The 25,038-nt window shown below is 46.1% G+C and overlaps 1 protein-coding gene across 3 annotated transcripts in view; it reads left to right on the forward strand.

Annotated features, from left to right (window-relative positions):
* RASGRF2 (Ras protein specific guanine nucleotide releasing factor 2) overlaps positions 1 to 25,038 on the forward strand; it is a 486,592-nt gene that overhangs the window by 337,371 nt on the left and 124,183 nt on the right. For all 3 annotated transcript variants that reach the window (XM_040341627.1, XM_040341631.1, XM_040341628.1), the window contains exons 11-13: positions 5,021 to 5,087; positions 17,100 to 17,236; positions 23,771 to 23,853. In XM_040341627.1, coding sequence (XP_040197561.1) covers positions 5,021 to 5,087; positions 17,100 to 17,236; positions 23,771 to 23,853 — 287 coding nt within the window. The remainder of the gene's footprint in view (positions 1 to 5,020; positions 5,088 to 17,099; positions 17,237 to 23,770; positions 23,854 to 25,038) is intronic.

Genomic DNA, 25,038 nt, shown 5'->3' on the forward strand with positions numbered 1-25,038 from the left:
CAGGAAGTTGCCCATTTACAAGAATATTTTCCTTTTACTTGGTCCACTACATCTCTACCGTATTTAGGCATAAAACTGACTAGTGATCCAGCGTCTCTTTATAGGTCTAATTATCTTCCTATGTTATCACACCTATCTTCTCTACTAGATACGATACCTGGAAACCGCTCTGTGTCTCTTGGTTAGGACGAGTTGCAGCTGTCAAGATGTCCCTGCTTCCAAAACTTTTATATCTTTATAGAGTTCTCCCGATTACTGTCCCCTCCTATTTTCACCGTATCGTTCAGACCCGGGTCTTTAAATATATTTGGGGTCCCATAAAGCAAGAGTACCCAGATCCATCCTTCTTCACAATAAACTTAGTGGGGGCCTGGGAATCCCTAATTTTGCTCGTTACTACCAGGCTGCTCAGTTGGCTAAAATCACATTATTTCATGCTTCTTTAGAAATTCCAATGTGGGTCAGCCTGGAAGCTGTGGATCTTTTCCTGTTGTTAGTATCCAACCTACTGTGGTTGCCCCCGTTAGCTCGTGGCCCTATACTCCACCCGGTCACGCGCCACTCACTCAAGCTATAGGATGGCCTACGTTGTCGTTTTCGGTTGATGTCTTCCCACGCTCCGTTACTCTCCTTTCTAGGTCATCCACTTTTCTATCATGCCTTCACGGAGCCTGGTTCTTTTCGGCTCTGGTCCCAGGCTGGGTTACACCGAATATGCGATCTTGTTACTATCACCTCCCTCAAAACTTTCCCAGATCTACAGACCCAAACTTAATTTCCCTCCAATGAGTGTTTCCGTTACCTACAGATAGCCCATTTTGTCCGAACAGTGATTGGCGATTGCTCTTCCCTGGATGGATTGTCCTTCTACGAGAACATTTGCAATTCGGATCCACATGCCCCTGGTGTTATTTCACAAATCTACAGCCACTTCACTGCCTCTTCGGTTGATCTCCCCCTCTATGCTGCACAGTGGTCCAAAGACCTTCAGGTAACGTTGGATTCGGCCAACATATGGGCCTGCACAAAATCCTCCTCTCAAAATGTGGTAGCCCTGGAGGCCAATTACAAAGTTCTCATGCGGTGGTACCTAGTCCCCGCAAGGATTTCCAAATTTCTGCCATCCTACCCATCCGTATGTTTCCGGGGATGTGGAGTGAGGGGTACTCATGAACATATCTGGTGGTCCTGTCCGATCGTGCAACAGTTTTGGGTAGTAATATTTCAAATGGCTTCCACCTTACTCAATGATGCTTTCTCCCCTGATCCGTCCTTGGCTCTTTTGAATCACATACAGTGGGTGACCGCGATATTGTGTCAATCTCGCTCCCTTTCTCGGCGAGATTGACCACCTACGAGCCCCATCGCGGGAGCCAGCGCCGAGCTGGCCAGCCGCGATGCAGACAAAGCCGTCATAGAAGCGGCGAGAGATCCGACTTGGATTCCCGCCAATTCTAGCGTCGGCATTTGGTACGCATTCCTGAGAGGTAGAACTCCACGCCAATTTTGCATGCCCTCAACATGGGGGGGTCGGGTGCTCTGGGGCAGGGGGGCGCACTGCGGGCCCCCCCACCCCAGAGCACCCTGTCCCCATGTTGATAAGGACAGGGCCTCTTCCCGACAACCCTGGCCGTTGGTTGTCGGGGTCTGCAGGTGGGGGGCTTATCGGAATCTGGGAGCCCCCTCAAATAAGGGGGCCCCCAGATACTGGCCCCCCACCCTAAGTGAATGGATATGGGGTATATCGTACCCCTACCCATTCACCTGGAGGCAAAGTGTTAAAGTAAATAAACACACAACACAGGGTTTTTAAAATAATTTATTAGTCTGCTCCGGAGGCCCCCCCTGTCTTCTTTAGCTCTTTCAGCAGGGGGGGCTTCTTCTTTCGCTCTCCGGGGGGTCTTCTGCTTTCCGGGGGGGTCTTCTCCGCTCTCGGGGGTCTTCTCCACTCTCCGGGGGGGGTCTTCTTCTATGTTCACCGCTCTCCGCTGTTGACTCGGCGCACCCCGGTTCTTCTCCCGATGTCCGGTGCCTTCTCCGCGAGGCGTCGGGTCAACATCGGGAGAAGGCAGAAGAAGAGAAGTGAAGAAGACATCACAGAAGAGCGGACTGGCCACCGCTAGTATAGCGGCGGCCAGCCCTGAAGGAGAAGGCACCGGACAGCGGGAGGAAGAACCGGGGTGCACCGAGTCAACAGCGGAGAGCGGCGAACATAGAAGAAGACCCCTGAGAGCGGCGAAGACCCCCCCGGAGAGCAGAAGACCCCCCGGAGAGTGAAAGAAGAAGCCCCCCCTGCTGAAAGAGCTAAAGAAGACAGGGGGGGCCTCCGGAGCAGACTAATAAATTATTTTAAAAACCCTGTGTTGTGTGTTTATTTACTTTAACACTTTGCCTCCAGGTGAATGGCCAGGGTTGTCGGGAAGAGGCCCTGTCCTTATCAACATGGGGACAGGGTACTCTGGGGTGGGGGGGCCCGCAGTGCGCCCCCCTGCCCCAGAGCACCCGACCCCCCCATGTTGAGGGCATGCAGCCTGGTATGGCTCAGGAGGGGGGGGGCGCTCGCTCGTCCCCACTCCCTTCCTGGCCGGCCGGGTAGCGTGCTTTGGATACGGGTCTGGTATGGATTGTAGGGGGATCCCCTACGTCGGTTTTTCGGCGTAGGGGGGTCTCCTTACAACCCATACCAGACCTAAGGGCCTGGTATGCTCCTGGAGGGGGAACCCATGCCGGTTTTTTATTTAAAAATTGGCGTGGAGTTCTCCCTCTCAGGAATGCGTACCAAATGCCGACGCTAGAATTGGCGTGAATCCAAGTCGGATCTCCCGTCGCTTCTATGACGCGCTCGCTGGAATGTGCTTTGTCTATTCCAGCGAGTGCGAGATGTCGGCACCATGTCGCCGAGAATCAGCGCGATGCTGTCGTGCTAAAAACACAATATCACAGTCACCCACTGTACATAAGGATTACACGAGGGCCCAAGTTATACTCCTCCTTCAACTAACCACAGCTGCTAAACAGACTATAGCTAGGGCATGGAAGACTCCAAAACTGCATATAGCAGAAGTTAAGAACAGAGTGACTCAAGCGATGATTCATAGTAAAATTGAGGCAACAATTCTAAATCGGGTTACCAAACACAACAATACTTGGACCCCTTGGGTGGAAAATTTTCTCCCCCCGGGGTTCGACATTTCCTTGCTTGTACCATAAGTCTCGAGATAATTTTACTTTAAAAACTGTGTCCTTCTGGGGTTCGTGCGATCCCGCCGACATTCTTCCTTCCTTCTCCTTTTCTCCCTCTTACCCTATGCTTTCTCTTCTTTCCTTTTCTTTTACCTTTTTTTTTTTTTTCTCTTTCTGGATTCCCCTTTCCTTTTAACTGAAATGCCTTATTCATATTCTCTCAGGCAAGGTTACAGATTATTGCCTAGATTTAGTTTACTGTCTTTTTTTCCTAGACCTACAGAGTACTGTTTTGAGCTGTGCATTGATATTGGATTGGAGCTACCCCCTTTCCTTTTATGCACTTTATATGTTTCCTATTAATAGATTTACAGTCATTTTCTTTAATGCACCCCATCTGATAATTCTCAGTATTGACATACACTGTCCATGTTTTGAAAGTTCTGTTATTATGGATATGACTGTATTTGCTGCACCTAGAATGTATTTTGACGTACCCTTCATTGTGTAGAACCAAAAATGCCTGTTACTGTACTCTGTGTTTTGTTTATCAATAAAAAATTTGAACAGAAAGGCTCAGGAACCTGTTTGCAGGTGTTATGGCTTAATTAGCTGATTAGAGTGGGACACTTTGGGCCCTTTCACACGTGCGGACCGTATGTCCGCATTTTCATCCGTCCGTTGCGGATGAAAACGGGACATACATTGGTCCCTATGTGATTACGGGTGTCAGTGGATGACCATCCGCTGACACCCGTAATCGTCCACCTCCGCAAAGATCCGCATTTGCGGACGGAAGAAAATCCTATTTTTCTTCCGTCTGCCGACTCGGATCGGATGAACATGGACAAACGGTCCGTGTTCATCCGATCCCCCATAGGGGAGATCGGAGGAAAGACAGGGCGGTCCCTGCACATTGTGCGGGGACCGCCCTGTCAGCTGCCAGCTCAGCGGGGATTTTACGGAGGATCCCCGCTGAGCTTTTGTGGACACACGGTGCGGATCATTACTGATCCGCCCGTGTGAAAGGGCCCTTTGAGCCTAGAATATTGCACCTTTTCACAATATTCTAATTTTCTGAGATTGTGGATTTGGGGTTTTCATGAGCTGAAAACAAAAAAGAAAATATTTGGACAGCCGGACTCCTGGAAAAGATTCCTGAATTGTCCTTTAGTGGTAAAATGCAATACACTACAATCCACAGCAAAAGGTGAAAACGGGATACACAGCTAACGTTTCGCACTGATACTCAGTGCTTACTCATACAAAGTGTATTAGGATACCATTAAGTTAAAATTAAAAACCCCTAAATGCTTGCTATTGACTCAAACCCTTAAAGTACATGTAAACCTTAAATGATGGACATTTTAGTTTGCTAAAGCACTGTGTATCATAAACTGCTGGCATGTTTTTTTTGTTTTTATAACCACTGCTGCCTTGCTTATCTCTGCAGTGTTTTTTCAGCCATTGTCTTTATGAATACACACCAACAACAGCAGCATACAATTTCTTCAGTGTTCATTGGTACGACTGCTTGTAGGCTTCATTGAGACAGCATGTGACAGGGAGAAAGACTGGAAGACAGGAGAAAAATATTGACCCCCCCATAACAAAACGTATCTGCACAATTAATTTAATGGCATGATCAACAGTTATTATTTTAATGAAAGTTACATGTTTAAAAATATTTAATTATTTGGATTTTTTTTTTTTTTACAATACAATTTAGGAGAAGAGGGTTAGGGGGGACCTGGTTGTGAAAGCTTAAAATCTAAGGAACGCAAAAGTGATACAGAAGGCCATCTATTGGTGTTGTAATGATGTGTTTTCTGTACAGACAGGTGGGGTTCTCTCCCTAATAGAGTGTACGCTGATTGAAGAACCGGATATGAACGACGATGACTGTAAGTAAGCCTGTATATTTTACTTCCTATAATCACAATGGTGTATGTGTATAGATAGATATTCAATTCTTCCTTTTCACCAATTCCCAGTTCTATTAAATTCCTTCTGTTTTAGTAAAGTTGCCTAATAAACAGTAGTAACATAATGCATAATATTCCAAAGCAAAATGGTACGATAGGGAACATATTATGGATCTGTACATATTTTCTTTATATAATATGGACCGTAGGACCCTAAAGCGGAGTTCCACCCATTTAAAAGTCAGCAGCTACAAAAAGTGTAGCTGCTGACTTTTAATAACCAGACACCCACCTGTCCCACAGTCCAGCGATGCGGGCGCACAAAGCCCCACCTCTCTCCCTATCCTCTCTGCGGCGCCAGGAATGTTACTGTGGGCGCCCAGCTGTGGCTTCACAGCCTGGCGTGCACTGCGCATTCACAAACCGCACTGCGTGCTGTGATTGCCCCCTCCCCCCCCCCCAAAAAAAATACATTCCAAATGTGGCATGTCAGGGGTTCACCTACACTTAAAGCAGACGTTCCATTTTTGTGTGGAACTTTGCTTTAACACCTTTTTTTTTCCCTGTGAACTACCGTATTTATCGGGGTATAGCGCGCTCCCGCGTATAGCGTATAGCGTATAGCGCGCACCCCTAAAGTTGCCCCCATTCCTGTGGAAAAAAAGATTTTTTTGTACTTACAGTTTTGGTGTCTTGCTCGGCGTCCATCGGCGAATCCGGCGTCCATCTGCGGCTTCGGGTGTCCTCTTCGTCGGGTCCGGCGTCCTCGCGTCCTCCCCGCTCGTTTCCCGCGCCGAGTTTTGAATACTGCGCCAGCATATACCGAGCGCAGTACACTCGGGCAGACTCGGCAACTGTCGCACTCACGTCCTGTACGTCCAGGACGTGAGCACGGAAGAAGCCGAAACTGGCCGACTATACCCGAGTGTACTGCGCTCGGTATATGTCGGCGCAGTATTCAAAACTCGGCGCGGGAAAGCGGGTATCGGCGTATATCGCGCACCCACGATTTTGCCCTGAAAAAAAGTGCGCGATATACGCCGATAAATACGGTAATTAAAGCGGTTGTATACCCCTTTTTTTTTTTTTTTTTTTACTTTTACCTACAGGTAAGTCTATAATAAGGCTTACCTGTACGTGAAGGAGAATTTATGAGGATTTTACCTAACAGAAAAGGTAACAGGGACACATCCTATTGACTGTAAGTGATATGCGTTTGTGTTTTTTATTTTGTCTGGGCTTTAGGTTTGCACACCCCAATTTATTTCTCAGTTTCATTTTTTTTTTGCCCATTTTTTGCAGAGTCCAGTTGTTAGGAGTAAACTTGTACTGAATGACTGGTAAAGATGCCGAAATCCAGCCCAAAGGCCTTCTTAAAAGTCCATCTAAGTCTGGCAGTTGGCATACGGAAAGTCTAAATAAGGGATATTTATTAAACGCTTCTATTTTAGTGTAATGGCATTGTTTCCTGCATTACATTAGCACTTCAGTGAAGGGCTCTATTTTCTGCCTGCTTTTCTGCTTTAATTACAGTAACTCAGCATTAAATGTGTTAAAAGCAAAGCACTTCTAAAACTAGCAAAAAGCCTCCCATGGGAGCTATGTGCCCTCAGCTATTCATTTATCTGTTTTTAACATGTCTCTAAAAAACCCAATATAGATTGTAGGATAAAAGGAATTCATATTTCTCCGTGCTGGAGGACAAGGTGAAACGTGAAACTCTCAAAATGTACAGTCCAGCCTAAAGTTATCTGCTTTTACTCTTATTATCCAGAAACCACTCATATGTGTGCCTCTGTGAAATTATGTTCACTTTGTTATCTTTGGCGTAACTTTAGGACAATGTTCCATCAATACTTTTTACAGTGGAAAGTAGACAGTGCTCTTATTGGCCCTTGAGGGATCGATTGGATGGAATGGTTGGCTGTTGCTAAAGCTTAGCGCTGAATCTGCTGCAGATACTGTAGGATGTAGGCTCAACATGTATTCTTCCCCTCTGCTGTGCACTCTATATCACTTCCGCTATAAAAGAATGAGCTGTGTGATCTAGTACACAATTAACATTGCTTCATACTGTGTTCCATCATAATGAACTTGACTGGACAAATCTGACAGTAAAGTCTGGCTCACTTGAATTGCCCTTCACGTGAACTGAGTAGGGCGCTGTTAAAGTGACTATAAAGTCAAATTACAAACATGCTATACAGTACCTACCTACTATGTGCAATGGTGATGTGAGGGGGTGATACTAATACTTAAACATTTTTTACCTTAAAGTGATTTTAAAGGTACATTTTTTTATATAATAAACAACATGTTAAACTTACCTGCTCTGTACAAGGGTTTTGCACAGAGCAGCCCCGATCCACCACTTCTGGGCTCCCCATGGTGGTGTTTCTGGCCCCTCCTCTTCATCGAGTGCCACTTTCCATGGGGACACCCGCTTCCGAGTCTTGCTGCTGCGTCCATTGACACAGACAGCGGGACTCAGCCCTGCCCCCGATCCCATGTCACTGGACTTGATTGAAAGCAGTGGGAGCTAATGGCTCGGTGCAGCAGGAGGTACAGCAGGAGGGACAGCTGTGAACACCAGATCTCCCTGTATATCTGACACCCGCTTCTCCTTCTTTCCCTCCCGTGGCTGTTGGATAAAAAGCTCTACAGGGAGATCGGTGATCACAGCTGTCCCTCCTGCTGCACAGATCATGCCTGACTGTTCCCTGTATCCTCCTCCAGCCCCCCTCCGTGTCCATCTCCCCCTGTTCTCCCCCCCCTTGTTCTACGGCTTCCCCTTCGTGTCCCTCTCCCCCCCTGTTCTCCCCCCTTTGTTCTACGGTTTCCCCTCCGTGTCCCTCTGCCCCCTGTTCTCCCCCCGTTTTTCTACGGCTTCCCCTCCGTGTCCTTCACTAAACTCTACTTTCCCAGCCCTAGTACATGACTCCAACCAGGAAAGTAAACTTACATAATATCACATTATGCATCCCTGATGTTTTCTGTTTACTGATTGTGGGCAGTAGCTATACACTGCAAATCAGTTTATAAGTCAGATCCCACATGTGACGCTCATGGTGCCCGGGCATGGGTGACAGTGACAGAAAATGTGAGATTTGAGCTTTTTCTTTGACAACTTTCAGGCTACATAGACTAAAAGAAGCTTGATTGTGAAAACCACAGAAATGTCTGTAAGGTTTAGCCGGGGGTTTGCACCTGAGATCTACCTGCTTCAGTGCATTTGTGGAAAATATTACTGTTTATAGAAAGATCTTTCATAGGAAATGTTGTTTGTTCAAGGAATCAGCAGCAAGTCCGAAAGGTAATGTTAATCTTTACTTTAAAAATACTGTCTGCTACAGGTTTGTTTCTTTTGTAGATAGGTGCAGTTGCTCACCAGGTTCCTGAAGGTCCATCAGTTCAGGCATCATCCCAGCATGTGATTACAGATTTACTAAAACGGGAGAGTGCAAAATCTGGTGCAGCTCTGCAAAGAAACCAATCAGCTTCCAGCTTAACCGCTTCAGATCCGCGCTATAGCTGAATGACGCTACAGCGCAGACCTACTTTGCAGGGAGGGCGTCAATAGAGGCATGTAATCGAACATGTGTGATTACCTGGGGATGATTGGCTTTGGACACGAACTGTTTGTATCCAGGGCTGATCATCAGCAGGTAACCACCTCATATGAGGAACTGTGTCCCATGTCACCTTCTCTTTGCTTTGTACAGGGCTCCTGCCTGCCGCTGTTCACATAAACCCAGCTAGCAAAATCACTTAACTTTCACATTATATTATTAAAAGTAAACACAGGTTCACATTATCTACTTACATTCACTTTGCAAAATTAATATTCACTTTGCTGGGTGAACAGTCTCTAAATCAACTTTACTGACTGAAAGCTCCACTTGGAGCAAAACAAGGAGCGCACCTGTTGCAATACTGGGAGATTAGTTCTTCTTTAATGGTTCAAGCTTATTCTGCTATGGAACAAGGTGCTGGAGTAGTGGCAACACAAAAGAAGCAAAAGTCAAAACGCTGTGAATAAGGTTGTCAGTTACAAGCACAAGGACACCACTATAACAGTAATCTCTATTCACAGTAAATTGTGCAGCTCTTACATGACTATGAGGTTGCATTAGGTTGCCATGTTATTATCCAAATACTAATTGGTAGAATCCTGCTTTAACCCACCGGAAATCTTTAACTGTGTACAAAGAAGATTGGATTATTTTATTGCTGATATTGCAGATGGGGCCAACTTTCGCTGAAAATGAGAAAGTGGCAAACGGTGCAGACATAAGCTATAACCAGGAAACAGCATGACTTTCAAGCTTCAAAGTTTGCAAGGAGCCCCAGTATTTTCCATCTTATCCCCCCATGTTGTTCTGTCTTTTTTGTAGTATAAATGATGTAAGGCAAATCAGTGACAGGCTCCCTCTGACTTTTTCTGTATCTATCACTGCCACTTCATTAGTTACACAGAAGGGGGTGCGGGTTTATAGAATCCTTCTCACCCTTCTGGAACACAGAAAACAAGACATGGGATTGTCAATTCATTCAGCAATATTTCTTCAACTTTCTTTTTACCATTTTTTTAGGTCAAAGGAAATAAACTGTTAAAGCAAAACTCCAGGAACAATATCTTTATGATATCGCAACTCCATATATACTTTGTATATCTGCCTTACTTTTTAGTTGTGAGCATATCTAATAATTTTTTGCAATAACCTTCCACCTCTGAAATCATGGCATTGAAATACACTCGCACAAGCGAGAACCACAGAGTCCCCCCTGAGCGCCACATGATAAATACCTCGAAAGAGAACCAAAAGAGCAAGACTCTTAGCGGTGGATCACTCGGCTCGAGCATCGATGATGAACGCAGCTAGCTGCGAGAATTAGTGTGAATTTTACTGCATATCACTGCATAAAAATGGCTGCTAATGTCTCCTCTAGTGAAAACCCATCTTTTAGCTTATTTTAGTTATTTTTGGTTTAGAAAAGAGGGTTGTTGAGGAGATCTAAAGCAGACACCAGAGACTAAGTTATAAGCAGAGCAGTAGATTGGATATACTGAATGGTTGTCAACAGGTGGTGTAGGGCAGGGTTTGACAAATTTGCTTGGAATCTAGGAGCCAGCTAAAAAAGTTAGGAGCCAGAAAACGCGCCCCGTCCCGCCAAGATTGCACGCAGAAATGAACACATATGTGAGTAGCGCCCGCATATCTAAAAACGGTATTTAAACCACACATGTGAGGTATGGCCGCAATCGTTAGAGCGAGAGCAATAATTCTAGCCCTAGACCCCCTCTGTAACCCAAAACATGCAACCTGTAGAATGTTTTAAACGTCGCCTATGGAGATTTTAAAGGGTAAAAGTTTTTCGCCATTCCACGAGCGGACGCAATTTTGAAGCGTGACATGTCAGGTATCAATTTACTCGGCGTAACATTATCTTTCACAATATAAAAAAAAATTGGGCTAACTTTACTGTTGTCTTATTTTTTAATTAAAAAAAGTGTATTTTTCCCCAAAAAAAGTCCGCTTGTAAGACCGCTGCGCAAATACGGTGTGACAGAAAGTATTGCAATGACCGGCATTTTATTCTCTACGGTGTTAGAATAAAAAATATATTTAATGTTTGGGGGTTCTAATTAGAGGAAAGGAGATGGCAGTGAAAACAGTGAAAAAAACACATTAGAACTGCTAGAACTGTTTTACTTGTAATGCCAAACGGCCACCACAAGATGGTGCCAGATTACAGAAGGCAGCTTAGGCCTGCAGAAAGCCGAAAAGCCGCGGCCTCAATTACGCGCGGGAAATGTCTGTGAATGTATTAAAAAGAAAAAACTGAAATATCACATGTACTTAAGTATGCAGACCCTTTACTTAATACTCTGTTAACCAGTTCCCGACCCGCTCATGTACATATACGTCAGCAGAATGGCACGGACAGGCACATCAACGTACCTGTACGTCCTCTGCTTGACGGGGGTCGGGGGTCCGATCGGGACCCCCCCCGGCACATGGCGCGGGTCGGTAATCTTCAGGAGCGATCCGGGATGCGGGGGCGGCAGTTCGTTTTTGTCCGCCCCCTCCGGATCGCTCCCCAGCCAATCAGCTTCCTCCCCCGCCCTCCTCTGCCTGCATTGTAAACACAGGCAGAGGAGGAAGTGATGTCACCGCTCCTCCCGCCGGTATTTTCGTCCGGCGGAGGAGCGGAGACATCACACAGTGAGTACACAAGCACTACACTGACACACAGACACATAGGCTTACGATCCCCCCCCCGGTCACCCCCCGATCGCCCCCACCAGCCCCCCCCTGTCACACCGTCACTAAATTGCAGTGATCATTTACTGATCACTGCATTTAGTTTCAGTGTGACAGGCAGTTAGTGTCAGGCAGTTAGTGTTAGGTCCAGGATAGCCCCCCCCCCCCCCCCAATAAAGGTTTTAACCCCTTGATCACCCCCGAGTTAACCCTTTCACCCCCCTTTTGCCAGCGTCACTAAGCGATCGTTTTTCTGATCGCTGTATTAGTGTCGCTCGTGCCGCTAGGTAGCTAGTTTTTTTTTGAGGTTCGCCGCCATGTTTTTATAGCGTTAGAAAATTTATGGGGGTACCTAACGCTATAAAAACATGGCGGCGAACCTCAAAAAAAACTAGCTACCTAGCGGCACGAGCGACACTAATACAGCGATCAGAAAAACGATCGCTTAGTGACGCTGGCAAAAGGGGGGTGAAAGGGTTAACTAGGGGGTGATCAAGGGGTTAAAACCTTTATTGGGGGGGGTAGGGGGCTACACTGGACCTAACACTTTTAACCCCTTGATCACCCCCTAGTTAACCCTTTCACCCCCCTTTTGCCAGCGTCACTAAGCGATCGTTTTTCTGATCGCTGTACTAGTGTCGCTCGTGCCACTAGGTAGCTAGTTTTTTTTTAGGTTCGCCGCCATGTTTTTATAGCGTTAGAAAATTTATGGGGGTACCTAACGCTATAAAAACATGGCGGCGAACCTCAAAAAAAAAACTAGCTACCTAGTGGCACGAGCGACACTAATACAGCGATCAGAAAAACGATCGCTTAGTGACGCTGGCAAAAGGGGGGTGAAAGGGTTAACTAGGGGGTGATCAAGGGGTTAAAACCTTTATTGGGGGGGGGGGTAGGGGGCTACACTGGACCTAACACTTTTAACCCCTTGATCACCCCCTAGTTAACCCTTTCACCCCCCTTTTGCCAGCGTCACTAAGCGATCGTTTTTCTGATCGCTGTATTAGTGTCGCTCGTGCCGCTAGGTAGCTAGTTATTTTTTGAGGTTCGCCCGCCAGGTTTTTATAGTGTTAGGTACCCCCATACATTTTCTAATAAAGGTTTTAACCCCTGATTGCCCCTAGAGTTAACCCTTTCACCCCCCTATTGCCAGCGTCACTAAGCGATCGTTTTTCTGATCGCTGTATTAGTGCCGCTGGTGCCGCTAGGTAGCTAGTTAGGCCCCATTCACACCTAGGCGTTTTTACGCCTGAAGCGCACTGCTCACAAACGCCAGAGGGGAGAATTAAAATTATTCCCTATGGTGACTGTTCACACCTGAACGCCCAAACGCCTGTCGCGCGAAGCTCAAACAAGTCCCGGACCTTTTTTTGTCGCGCGAATCGCGCGACAGCGGCGTTTGAGCGTTTTTTTTCCCCCATAGAAAGTAATGGGAAACGCGCGTATTGAGCGTATCGCGCGACAACGGGCGTTTGCTATGGGCGTTTCGTCGCTTTAATCAATAGAACTTGTCGCCCATGCAGAAGATTAAAAAAAATCTACCAACATAGCAACAAGTGATGAAAAGATGATAATTTTTCCTATTGGCTAAAATAAGAAACGCCGAAGTACAAAAACGTCGCACGACGCTGTATGCAAACGCGCAAATAAGCATGAATACGCGCGAAAAAAAACGCCCGAAAAAACGACCGAACGCCCTACGCTCAGGTGTGAATGCAGCCTTATTTTTTGAGGTTCGCCCGCCAGGTTTTTATAGCGTTAGGTACCCCCATACATTTTCTAATAAAGGTTTTAACCCCTGATTGCCCCTAGAGTTAACTCTTTCACCCCCTACTGCCAGCGTCACTAAGCGATCGTTTTTCTGATCGCTGTATTAGTGTCGCTGGTGCCGCTAGGTAGCTAGTTATTTTTTGAGGTTCGCCCGCCAGGTTTTTATAGCGTTAGGTACCCCCATATATTTTCTAATAAAGGTTTTAACCCCTGATTGCCCCTAGAGTTAACCCTTTCACCCCCTATTGCCAGCGTCACTAAGCGATCATTTTTCTGATATTAGTGTCGCTGGTGCCGCTAGGTAGCTAGTTATTTTTTGAGGTTCGCCCGCCAGGTTTTTATAGCGTTAGGTACCCCCATACATTTTCTAATAAAGGTTTTAACCCCTGATTGCCCCTAGAGTTAACCCTTTCACCCCCTATTGCCAGCGTCACTAAGCGATCGTTTTTCTGATCGCTGTATTAGTGTCGCTGGTGCCGCTAGGTAGCTAGTTATTTTTTGAGGTTCGCCCGCCAGGTTTTTATAGCGTTAGGTACCCCCATACATTTTCTAATAAAGGTTTTAACCCCTGATTGCCCCTAGAGTTAACCCTTTCACCCCCTATTGCCAGCGCCACTAAGCGATCGTTTTTTTCTGATCGCTGTATTAGTGTCGCTGGTGCCGCTAGGTAGCTAGTTATTTTTTGAGGTTCGCCCGCCAGGTTTTTATAGCGTTAGGTACCCCCATACATTTTCTAATAAAGGTTTTAACCCCTGATTGCCCCTAGAGTTAACCCTTTTACCCCCTATTACCAGCGTCACTAAGCAATCATTTTTCTGATCGCTGTATTAGTGCCGCTAGGTAGCTAGTTATTTTTTGAGGTTCGCCCGCTAGGTTTTTATAGCGTTAGGTACCCCCATACATTTTCTAATAAAGGTTTTAACCCCTGATTGCCCCTAGAGTTAACCCTTTCACCCCCCTATTGCCAGCATCACTAAGCGATCATTTTTCTGATCGCTGTATTAGTGTCGCTGGTGCCGCTAGGTAGCTAGTTAGTGCCAGTAACGCTTACACCCACGCGCAAAACATACTCCCCCCATATGTGGAATTACACCCCAAAATACATTCTGCTGCTTCTCCTGAGTACGGGGCTACCACATGTGTGAGACTTTTTGGGAGCCTAGCCGCGTACGGGACCCCAAAAAACAATCACCGCCTTCAGGCTTTCTAAGGGTGTAAATTTTTGATTTCACTCCTCACTACCCATCACAGTTTCGAAGGCCATAAAATGCCAAAATAGCACAAAAACCCCCCAAATGACCCCATTTTGGAAAGTAGACACCCCAAGCTATTTTCTGAGAGGGATGTCGAGTCCATGGAATATTTTATATTTTGACACAAGTTGCGGGAATATGATAAACTGATTTTTTTTTGCACAAAGTTGTCACTAAATGATATATTTCTCACACATGCCATGGTTATATGTGGAATTGCACCCCAAAATACATTCTGCTGCTTCTCCTGAGTACGGGGATACCACATGTGTGGGACTTTTTGGAGCCTAGCCACGTACGGGGCCCCGAAAACCAATCACCATCTTCAAGATTTCTAAGGGCATACATTTTTGATTTCACTCCTCACTACCTATCATAGTTTTGAAGGCCATAAAATGCCAAGATGGCACACAACCCCCCCAAATGACCCCATTTTGTAAAGAAGACACCCCAAGCTATTTGCTGAGAGGCATGTTAAGTCCATGGAATATTACATTTTTTTGCCCCAAGTGATTGAATATTGACCAAAAAAAAAAAAAAAAAAAAAATTACAAAACGTTGTCACTAAATGATATATTTCTCACACATGCCATGGTTATATGTGGAATTGCACCCCAAAATACATTCTGCTGCTTCTCCTGAGTACGGAGATACCACATGTGTGGGACTTTTTGGGAGCTTAGCCGCGTACGGGACCCCGAAAACCAATCACCACCTTCAAGATTTGTGTGAGTGAAATCAAAAATGTATGTCCTTAGAAATCTTGAAGGTGGTGATTGGTTTTCGGGGTCCCGTACGCGGCTAAGCTCCCAAAAAGTCCCACACATGTGGTATCCCCGTACTCAGGAGAAGCAGCAGAATGTATTTTGGGGTGCAATACCACATATAACCATGGCATGTGTGAGAAATATATCATTTAGTGACAACGTTTTGTAATTTATTTTTTATTTATTTTTTTGGTCAATATTCAATCACTTGGGGCAAAAAAAATTAAATATTCCATGGACTCAACATGCCTCTCAGCAAATAGCTTGGGGTGTCTTCTTTCCAAAATGGGGTCATTTGGGGGGGTTGTTTGCCATCTTGGCATTGTATGGCCTTCAAAACTATGATAGGTAGTGAGGAGTGAAATCAAAAATGTATGCCCTTAGAAATCTTGAAGGTGGTGATTGGTTTTCGGGGTCCCGTACGCGGCTAGGCTCCCAAAAAGTCCCACACATGTGGTATCCCCGTACTCAGGAGAAGCAGCAGAATGTATTTTGGGGTGCAATTCCACATATAACCATGGCATGTGTGAGAAATATATCATTTAGTGACAACTTTGTGCAAAAAAAAATCAGTTTGTCATATTCCCGCAACTTGTGTCAAAATATAAAATATTCCATGGACTCGACATGCCTCTCAGCAAATAGCTTGGGGTGTCTACTTTCCAAAATGGGGTCATTTGGGGGGGTTTTGTGCTATTTTGGCATTTTATGGCCTTCGAAACTGTGATAGGTAGTGAGGAGTGAAATCAAAAATTTGCGCCCTTAGAAATGCTGAAGGCGGTGCTTGGTTTTCGGGGTCCCGTACGTGGCTAGGCTCCCAAAAAGTCCCACACATGTGGTATCCCCGTACTCAGAAGAAGCAGCAGAATGTATTTTGGGGTGCAATTCCACATATAACCATGGCATGTGTGAGCAATATATCATTTAGTGACAACTTTTTGTAATTTTTTTTTTATTTTTATTTTTTTGTCATTATTCAATCACTTGGGACAAAAAAAAAAAATATTCAATGGACTCAACATGCCTCTCAGCAGTTTCCCTGGGGTGTCTACTTTCCAAAATGGGGTCATTTGGGGGGGTTTTGTACTGCCTTGCCATTTTAGCACCTCAAGAAATGAGATAGGCAGTCATAAAATAAAAGTTGTGTAAATTCCAGAAAATGTACCCTAGTTTGTAGACGCTATAATTTTTGCGAAAACCAATAAATATACGCTTATTGCGATTTTTTTTACAAAAGACATGTGGCTGAATACATTTTGGCCTAAATGTTTGACTAAAATTTAGTTTATTCGATATTTTTTACTTTTTGTTATAAGAAAAATCTTTTGTTTTCCAAATTTTCGGTCTTTTTCCGTTTATATCGCAAAAAATAAAAATCGCATAGGCAATCAAATACCATCAAAAGAAAGCTCTATTTGTGGGAAGAAAAGGACGCAAATTTCGTTTCGGTACAACATTGCATGACCGCGCAATTACCAGTTAAAGCAGCGCAGTGACAAATTGTAAAAACACCTTGGGTCTTTAGACAGCGTATTGGTCCGGGGCTTAAGTGGTTAAAGCACATTTGACTGCAATTACAGCCTAATCCTCTGGAACTTCTAGAAGTTTGGGGCATGGTTCACATGAACTGATCTTTCTGGAGAAGAGCAGAGTCTTATTACCCTCTTGTCAAGACATCATCATCCTGCAAATAGTGTTTAATTTGTTAAGCTTTTGTAGTAATTTCACAAGCATTTTCTTGCACCAGAGTGAAATAACATAATTTATGAGTACAGCAAAGTGTGTAGATATATATTTAGACTAAACATGCTGAATTGTAGTCATAAATCCTTATAAAATATTCATGAAATTAGATGCATTAGGAGATACACAGTATATGATTTTGCACAATCATTTTCCTCCTTTATGTTGTAATAATAATTTTACTCTCTTAAGCAAAGGGGTCTGGATATGTGTTTGGCCATCTGGATTTTAAAATTGTGGTGGAATCAGTAGATGCAACACCCTTCACTGTGGTCCTTTTGGCTCCTTCACGTCAAGAAAAAGCTGCTTGGACCAGTGACATTAGTCAGGTAAGAATTTCAATCATGGCAAGCTAAACCATAAAATATAAAAGGAATCTTGACATTTAAAGTGATTCTAAAGGCAGAATGTTTTTTACCTTAATGCATTCTATGCATTAAGGTAAAAAAACTTCTGGGTGCAGTGTCCCCTGTTTACTTACCAGAGCCCCATCTTGATCCAGCAATGTGCATGAGAGCAGACGCTCTCCCAGGTCTCTCTCCTCACTGGCTCACACAACAGTGGGAGCCATCGGCTAATGCTGTTGTCAGTCACAGCTAGTTAGCCAGTGAGGAGAGAGCCTCATTGCACAGAGCAGGTAAGTATGGCATAGGAACATTGGAACTGAGTTCAGCATTCAGGAACAGGGATCAATAGCAGCTCTTGAAGAGTACTTTTATATATGATTTGTACTCTTTTTTTGCCCTGGGTCCTTGATGACACAATTAAAAGCATAACTTAATAGCAATACTCCGGTAATGATCATATCCAACATTGTTTCTATGTCTGGAGAAAAAACCCTTTATTTTACCTCACTGTGGCAAACAGTGAAATAAATGGCTCTGGCCAGTTGAGAGCTACACTACACTGATAAGGCATTTTACACAATATATAGTGCCATTTATATCAGTCCATACCCTTAAAGGACGTTATTGCCTAATGTCTTAAAAAGTCATACCAACTTATCTCTAAAGTATATGAGATACTGCAGAATAAACATAAGTAATCAGTAACTGTACGGGCTAGGGCGCAGTGTGAACGAGACCTGGGAGAACTGACTGATGCTCAGTGGTCTTTATTTTATTACACATAGGGCCAGATCCACAAAAGAGATACGACGGAGTAACTGCTGTTACTCCATCGTATCCCTTGTCCTAACTTTGGAACTGATCCACAGAAGCAGTTTTCCAAAGTTAGGCAGAAGATCCGGCATGTGTAATTGAATTACACTGCCGAATCTTAGGATGCAGTACCGCATCCGCCGCTGGGGGCATTTTGAGTCGAAATGCCGCTTCTAGTATGCAAATTAGCACTTGGGGCGATCCACAAAGCTTTTCAGCTTCGTTTTTTCGCCGTAAGTTTTAGTTTGCAAGTGTAAAACTAGGGCTGGTTTTACAAAGTGGAAAGTTAGTCACACCATGTAAAAGCCCATTCAAGCGACGGCATTTGGTATGCATTCCTGAGGGAGAACTCCACGGCAATTTGTAAAATCAAAACCGGCATGGGTTCCCCCCCCCAGGAGCATACCAGGCCCTTAGGTCTGGTATGGGTTGTAAGGAGACCCCCCCTACGCCGAAAAATCGACGTAGGGGGTCCCCCTACAATCCATACCAGACCCGTATCCAAAGCACGCTACCCGGCCGGCCAGGAAGGGAGTGGGGACGAGCGAGCGCCCCCCCCCTCCTGAGCCGTACCAGGCCGCATGCGCTCAACATGGGGGGGGTTGGGTGCTCTGGGGCAGGGGGGCGCACTGCGGGCCCCCCCACCCCAGAGCACCCTGTCCCCATGTTGATGAGGACAGGACCTCTTCCCGACAACCCTGGCCGTTGGTTGTCGGGGTCTGCGGGCGGGGGGCTTATCGGAATCTGGGAGTCCCCTCAAATAAGGGGGCCCCCAGATACCGGCCCCCCACCCTAAGTGAATGGATATGGGGTACATCGTACCCCTACCCATTCACCTGGAGGCAAAGTGATAGTTATTAAACACACAACACAAGGGTTTTTAAAATCATTTATTAGTCTGCTCCGGAGGCCCCCCCTGTCTTCTTTAGCTCTAATACCAGGGGGGGCTTCTTCTTCCGCTCTCCGGGGGTCTTCTCCGCTCTCCGGGGGGGGTTTCTTCTTCCGCTCTCCGGGGGGGTCTTCTCCGCTCTCCGGGGGTCTTCTTGTATCTTCGCCGCTCTCCGCTGTTGACTCGGCGCACCCCGGTTCTTCTGCAGCTGTCCGGTGCCTTCTCCTTCAGCGCTGGCTGCCTGCTATCTTCGTGTGTTAGCTCAATTACTAGAAGGCAGCCAGCGCGGTCTGTGACGTCATGTTCTTCTCTTCTGTTCTTCTCCCCTCTTCCGATGTTGACTCGACGCCTCTTCTCACTGCAATGATGGAAGCGCGCCTTGCATCCCATTTATATAGGCCTCACCGTCCCATCATGCTCCGGTAGGTACCCACGTGGTGGGTGCACGTGGGTAGGCACCCACCACGTGGGTACCTACCGGAGCATGATGGGACGGTGATGCCTATATAAATGGGATGCAAGGCGCGCTTCCATCATTGCAGTGAGAAGAGGCGTCGAGTCAACATCGGAAGAGGGGAGAAGAACAAAAGAGAAGAACATGACGTCACAGAAGACCGCGCTGGCTGCCTGCTAGTAATTGAGCTAACACACGAAGATAGCAGGCAGCCAGCGCTGAAGGAGAAGGCACCGGACAGCTGCAGAAGAACCGGGGTGCGCCGAGTCAACAGCGGAGAGCGGCGAAGATACAAGAAGACCCCCGGAGAGCGGAGAAGACCCCCCCGGAGAGCGGAAGAAGAAACCCCCCCGGAGAGCGGAGAAGACCCCCGGAGAGCGGAAGAAGAAGCCCCCCCTGGTATTAGAGCTAAAGAAGACAGGGGGGGCCTCCGGAGCAGACTAATAAATGATTTTAAAAACCCTTGTGTTGTGTGTTTAATAACTATCACTTTGCCTCCAGGTGAATGGGTAGGGGTACGATGTACCCCATATCCATTCACTTAGGGTAGGGGGCCGGTATCTGGGGGCCCCCTTATTTGAGGGGACTCCCAGATTCCGATAAGCCCCCCGCCCGCAGACCCCGACAACCAACGGCCAGGGTTGTCGGGAAGAGGTCCTGTCCTCATCAACATGGGGACAGGGTGCTCTGGGGTGGGGGGGCCCGCAGTGCGCCCCCCTGCCCCAGAGCACCCAACCCCCCCATGTTGAGGGCATGCGGCCTGGTACGGCTCAGGAGGGGGGGGGCGCTCGCTCGTCCCCACTCCCTTCCTGGCCGGCCGGGTAGCGTGCTTTGGATACTGGTATGGATTGTAGGGGGACCCCCTACGTCGATTTTTCGGCGTAGGGGGGGTCTCCTTACAACCCATACCAGACCTAAGGGCCTGGTATGCTCCTGGAGGGGGAACCCATGCCGGTTTTTTATTTGAAAATTGGCATGGAGTTCTCCCTCAGGAATGCATGCCGAGCGACGCTGTAAAAATTTTTTTTTCTTTCCCGACGCAACTTTTTTAAGCCGGTGCGATCCACAAAACTCGGCGTAAGGTAACTTTGCGCATGCGCAGTACGGCCGGCGCGGGAGCGCGCCTCATTTAAATGGGACTCGCCCCATTTGAATAGGAACGCCTTGCGCCGGCCGGATTTAAGTTACACAGCCTGAAATTTCTAGGTAAGTGCTTTGTGGATCGGGCACTTAGGTAGAAATTTTAAGGCAGTGTAACTTAAATGGGATTTTTTAAGTTGCGCCAGGTTTTTGTGGATCTGGCCCATAGATCATATTATACCCCGGAAAAATTGTTCAAGTGGAAACGTAGGGAATCCTTTTTATGCCCACGGTGTAATGGTGCCTCGGCCAATCTGTTACACATGCTGTGGAGATGCCCCAAACTTCATCAGTATTGGCAGGATATAACTAAAAATATAAACACTGTATTATGTATAGAAATGCCACTAGACCTGAAAATATGCCTATTAAACATAATGGAGGAACCAAATATTTAAAAAAATACCTATATTGCAATGACGAGAGGCCTGTTCCAGGCTCGAAAACTAATAGCCCAGGAATGGATATCTAAATACCCCCCCCCCCCCCCCGATGGTTGAAGAATGGAGAATACAAATTAAAGAAACTCTAATCAAGGAGGAATTCACTTATACACATAGAGGGAGTAGAGATAAATGTGATGCTATTTGGAAAGGATGGGTAGAGGCTTGGGACCATGAAACTTAAAGATGATCCAACATGGGAGATGGTTGGGTATCTGTGGGGTTGAGGAGGAGGGGGAGGAGTATGGTAAGGGGGGGCGGGTTTGTGTTTTTTTTCTTCTATCTTTCTTTTGGGTGGGTGAATGTAAGAAGTAAGTTAATGTATCTGGATAAATGTATGTATAAATGTATAACATGTATTGTTGTGAAATTGAATTTTCTTTATTTTTAAAAAGTCATACCAACACAGCCACACACATACCGTCCATTGCTTATTTTGAGCGCAAACCACTTAAATGAAAAATGTGTTGTTGAACTGTCAAGACAGAGAAAGTTCAAACAAGGACAAGCACACAAAATCCAGGTAGACTTCATCCCTGGTGGGAATTTCATCTAGGATTTGAAATACACAATGGCATAAATAAAGGAAGGAGCGGGGGTCAGCAACCCATCGATCACGGGCTACCTGTCGACCACAGACAAGTGACAGATAGACCGCAAACAGGTCTGCACCGCAGGTACTGGACTAGTTCTCTCTCCGCCACCAGCCACTCCCTTTGGTTCTTTTCTCTCTCCACGACCCGCCTCCGCCGCTGTCACCAGTGAACAGCGGGGAGTGAGAGCCAGCACAGCTAAGGACAGAGGGCAGGAGGAGGAGCTGTCCAAGTTAACTTTTTACGTTAACCCGCAGGTGATTGGTTGCTAGGTCCTAAGCAACCAATTACAGCTTGTTAATATGAGAAGTCACTCGGCCAGCTCCCGTCCCCTGTCCAGAACTGTGCTTTCTCCTGATCTCCGCTGTGTGCAGAGGTAGGATGTTATGGAACACTGCTATGGGAGGGAAGAGGTCCAGAGGTCACTGCTAAAGGGGGAAGAAGAGGACACTGCTATGTGGGAGGAGGTGATGTGAAGGGGGCAGTGCACACTGCTATGGGCAGGGTCACCCCCATAGCAGTGTCCTCTAGCACCCTTAACATCACCATCCCCAACTCTGCATTCTGGGCCAGATTCTCAAAGGCGTTACGATGGCGCAACACCATTAGCGCCGTCGTAACACCTCATCTGGCCCCGGGTATCTATGCAACTGATTCTCAGAATCAGTTGCGCATAGGTACCCATTAGATCTGACAAGCGTAAGGCTGTTACGCTGTCAGATCTTAAAAGTAATTTTTTTTTCCGCCGCTAGGTGTCGCATAGTCGCTTTTCCCCGTCGTCTATGCAAATTAGGTAAGTACGGCGATTCCCGAACATACGCGAGGTCGACGCAGCGAATTAACGTCGTTTGCGTAGCGTACCCGACGCGTAAGGTTGCCCCTGCTAATTAGCAGGCGCAACCAATGTTAACGATGGCCGTCGTTCCCGCGTCGAATTCAATAAAAATTACGTCGTTTGCGTAAGACGTCCGTGAATGGCGCTGGACGCCATTTACGTATACATCTAGGCAAATGACGTCGGGGCGACGTCATTTAGTGCAATGCACGTCGGGTAATTTACCCGACGGAGCATGCGCAGTACGCTCGGCGCGGGAGCGCGCCTAATTTAAATGGTGCCCTCCCCATTTGAATTGGGCGGGCTTGCGACGAGCAATCTAACGCTACACCGCCGCAAGTTTACAGGTAAGTGTTCTGAGAATCAGGATGTAAACCTGTAGACCTGCGGCGGTGTAACGATATATTACGCTGCCCAGGAGCAGCGCGAATGTATGAGAATCTGGCCCTCTGAGTGTAACACACTCCTGATCCCTGCATTCTGAGCGCAACGCACTCCTGATCCCTGCATTCTGAGCGCAATGCACTCCTGGTCCCTGCATTTTGAGCGCAACGCACTCCTGATCCCTGCATTCTGAGCGCAATGCACTCCTGATCCCTGCATTCTGAGCGCAGCGCACTCCTGATCCCTGCATTCTGAGCATAACGCACTCCTGATCCCTGCATTCTGAGTGCAATGAAACCCTTGACCCTGCATTCTGAACGCGATGCACTCCTGATCACTGCAATCTGAGCGTAACGCACTCCTCATCCCAGCATTTTGAGTGTAGCGCACTCCTCCCTGCATTATTCTGAGCGTAATGCACTCCTTATCCCTGCGTTATTCTTAGCGCAATGCACTCCTGAGCCAAGCATTCTGAGTATAACACACTTCTCAATCCTGCATTCTGAGTATAACACACTTCTCAACCCTGCATTCTGAGCGCAACGCACTTCTGAACACTGCATTCTGAGCGTAACGCACTTCTGAACCCTGCATTCTGAGTGTAATGCCCTCATGAACCCTGCACTCTCTTGTAATACTTATTTTATTTTTGTGCTCACAAACACACTGCATTTGTGATCTATGTTTGGGGTTAACAATGTATTATCACCCGAAGTAGATCACAAAGGCAGTGCATTTTGAACATGTTGCAGAAAACACACATGGAACATGCCTTTCTGGCCCTAACAACAGGACACTGTGCCCGGTGATCTTTGACTTCATCAGTGTTGTTCAAGTAGATCTCCATCTCTCTAAGGTTGCTTATATGTTGTAGAGATTGCTTATAATTTTTTTCTCAGGCTGAAAATGTAAGCCATTATATATGTTTAAGACCCTGTGGTCACCATATTTTTTTTTCTTGACAGTGTATTGAGAATATTAGATGCAATGGCTTGATGAGCAACGTGTTCGAGGAGAACTCTAAGGTCACAGTTCCACACATGATCAGGTAAGAGATGGTCATATGTTTCAGTGACAATTGATAGTGAATGGACAGCATTTGAGCCTTTTTTCCCCATAGTTGGTGAGGAGAATGTAAGCAACAAAATGAACCAGTTCAGATACATTTTGGAAAAAGAAAGGCTTCAACAATTATTAAATGATTAAAGCGGGAGTTCACCCATTTAAAAAAAAAAAAAAAATCTCCCCTTAGCTTCCTGCTCGTTCGGTCTAGGGGAATCGGCTATTTATATTAAAATATGTGCAGTACTTACCCGTTTTCGAGCTGCATCTTCTTCCGTCGCTTCCGGGTATGGGTCTTCGGGAGCGGGCGTTCCTTCTTGATTGACATTCTTCCGAGAGGCTTCCGACGGTCGCATCCATCGCGTCACTCGTAGCCGAAAGAAGCCGAACGTCGGTGCGGCTCTATACTGCGCCTGCGCACCGACGTTCGGCTTCTTTCGGAAAATCGTGACGCGATGGATGCGACCGTCGGAAGCCTCTCGGAAACCTGTCAATCAAGAAGGAACGCCCATTCCCGAAGCCCATACCCGGAAGCGACGGAGAGGATGCGTCTCGTAAACGGGTAAGTACTGCACATATTTTAAAATAAATAGCCGATTCCCCTAGTAATAACGAGCAGGAATCTAAGGGGGAAAAGTGCCCTCTAAGGGTGAACCCCCGCTTTAATTAAATAATTTAGATTAATAAACAGTTTTCTAGCGCTCTGTATATTTAGTATATAACAACCAGAAGGTAGTTCTGGTTGTGATATAAATACATACAGCACTACAAAACTGTTAATGACCTCACTGTTCCATCCTGAGGAAGCAGACCAAGTCTGTGAGATGCATTGAGATCGGATGCCATTCCTCCATTGGCCATTGTTGTGCTATACACAAGATAACATTGCATTAATGATACAAGGGAATGGTGTTGGGCATGTCATGTGGAACAGTGGAATTTTTTTTATGTTTTGTTTGAAATTGTATATGTTGGTAACAATAAAAATTAAGTGTTTTTATTTATGCATTCTTCCCTGAGTGGTACATGTAAAGTCTGAATATATTTTGGGTTCATTGTTCATCTGCATAGGATTGGATAACCACAATTAATCTTCACACAATTTATTGTGTGAAGATTTTTAGCTTCTTTAGTAAATCTGGATGTTTTTGTAATATACAAGATAGTTAAA

Source organism: Rana temporaria, chromosome 1 (genome assembly GCF_905171775.1).
Source record: "Rana temporaria chromosome 1, aRanTem1.1, whole genome shotgun sequence".
NCBI lineage: Eukaryota > Metazoa > Chordata > Amphibia > Anura > Ranidae > Rana > Rana temporaria.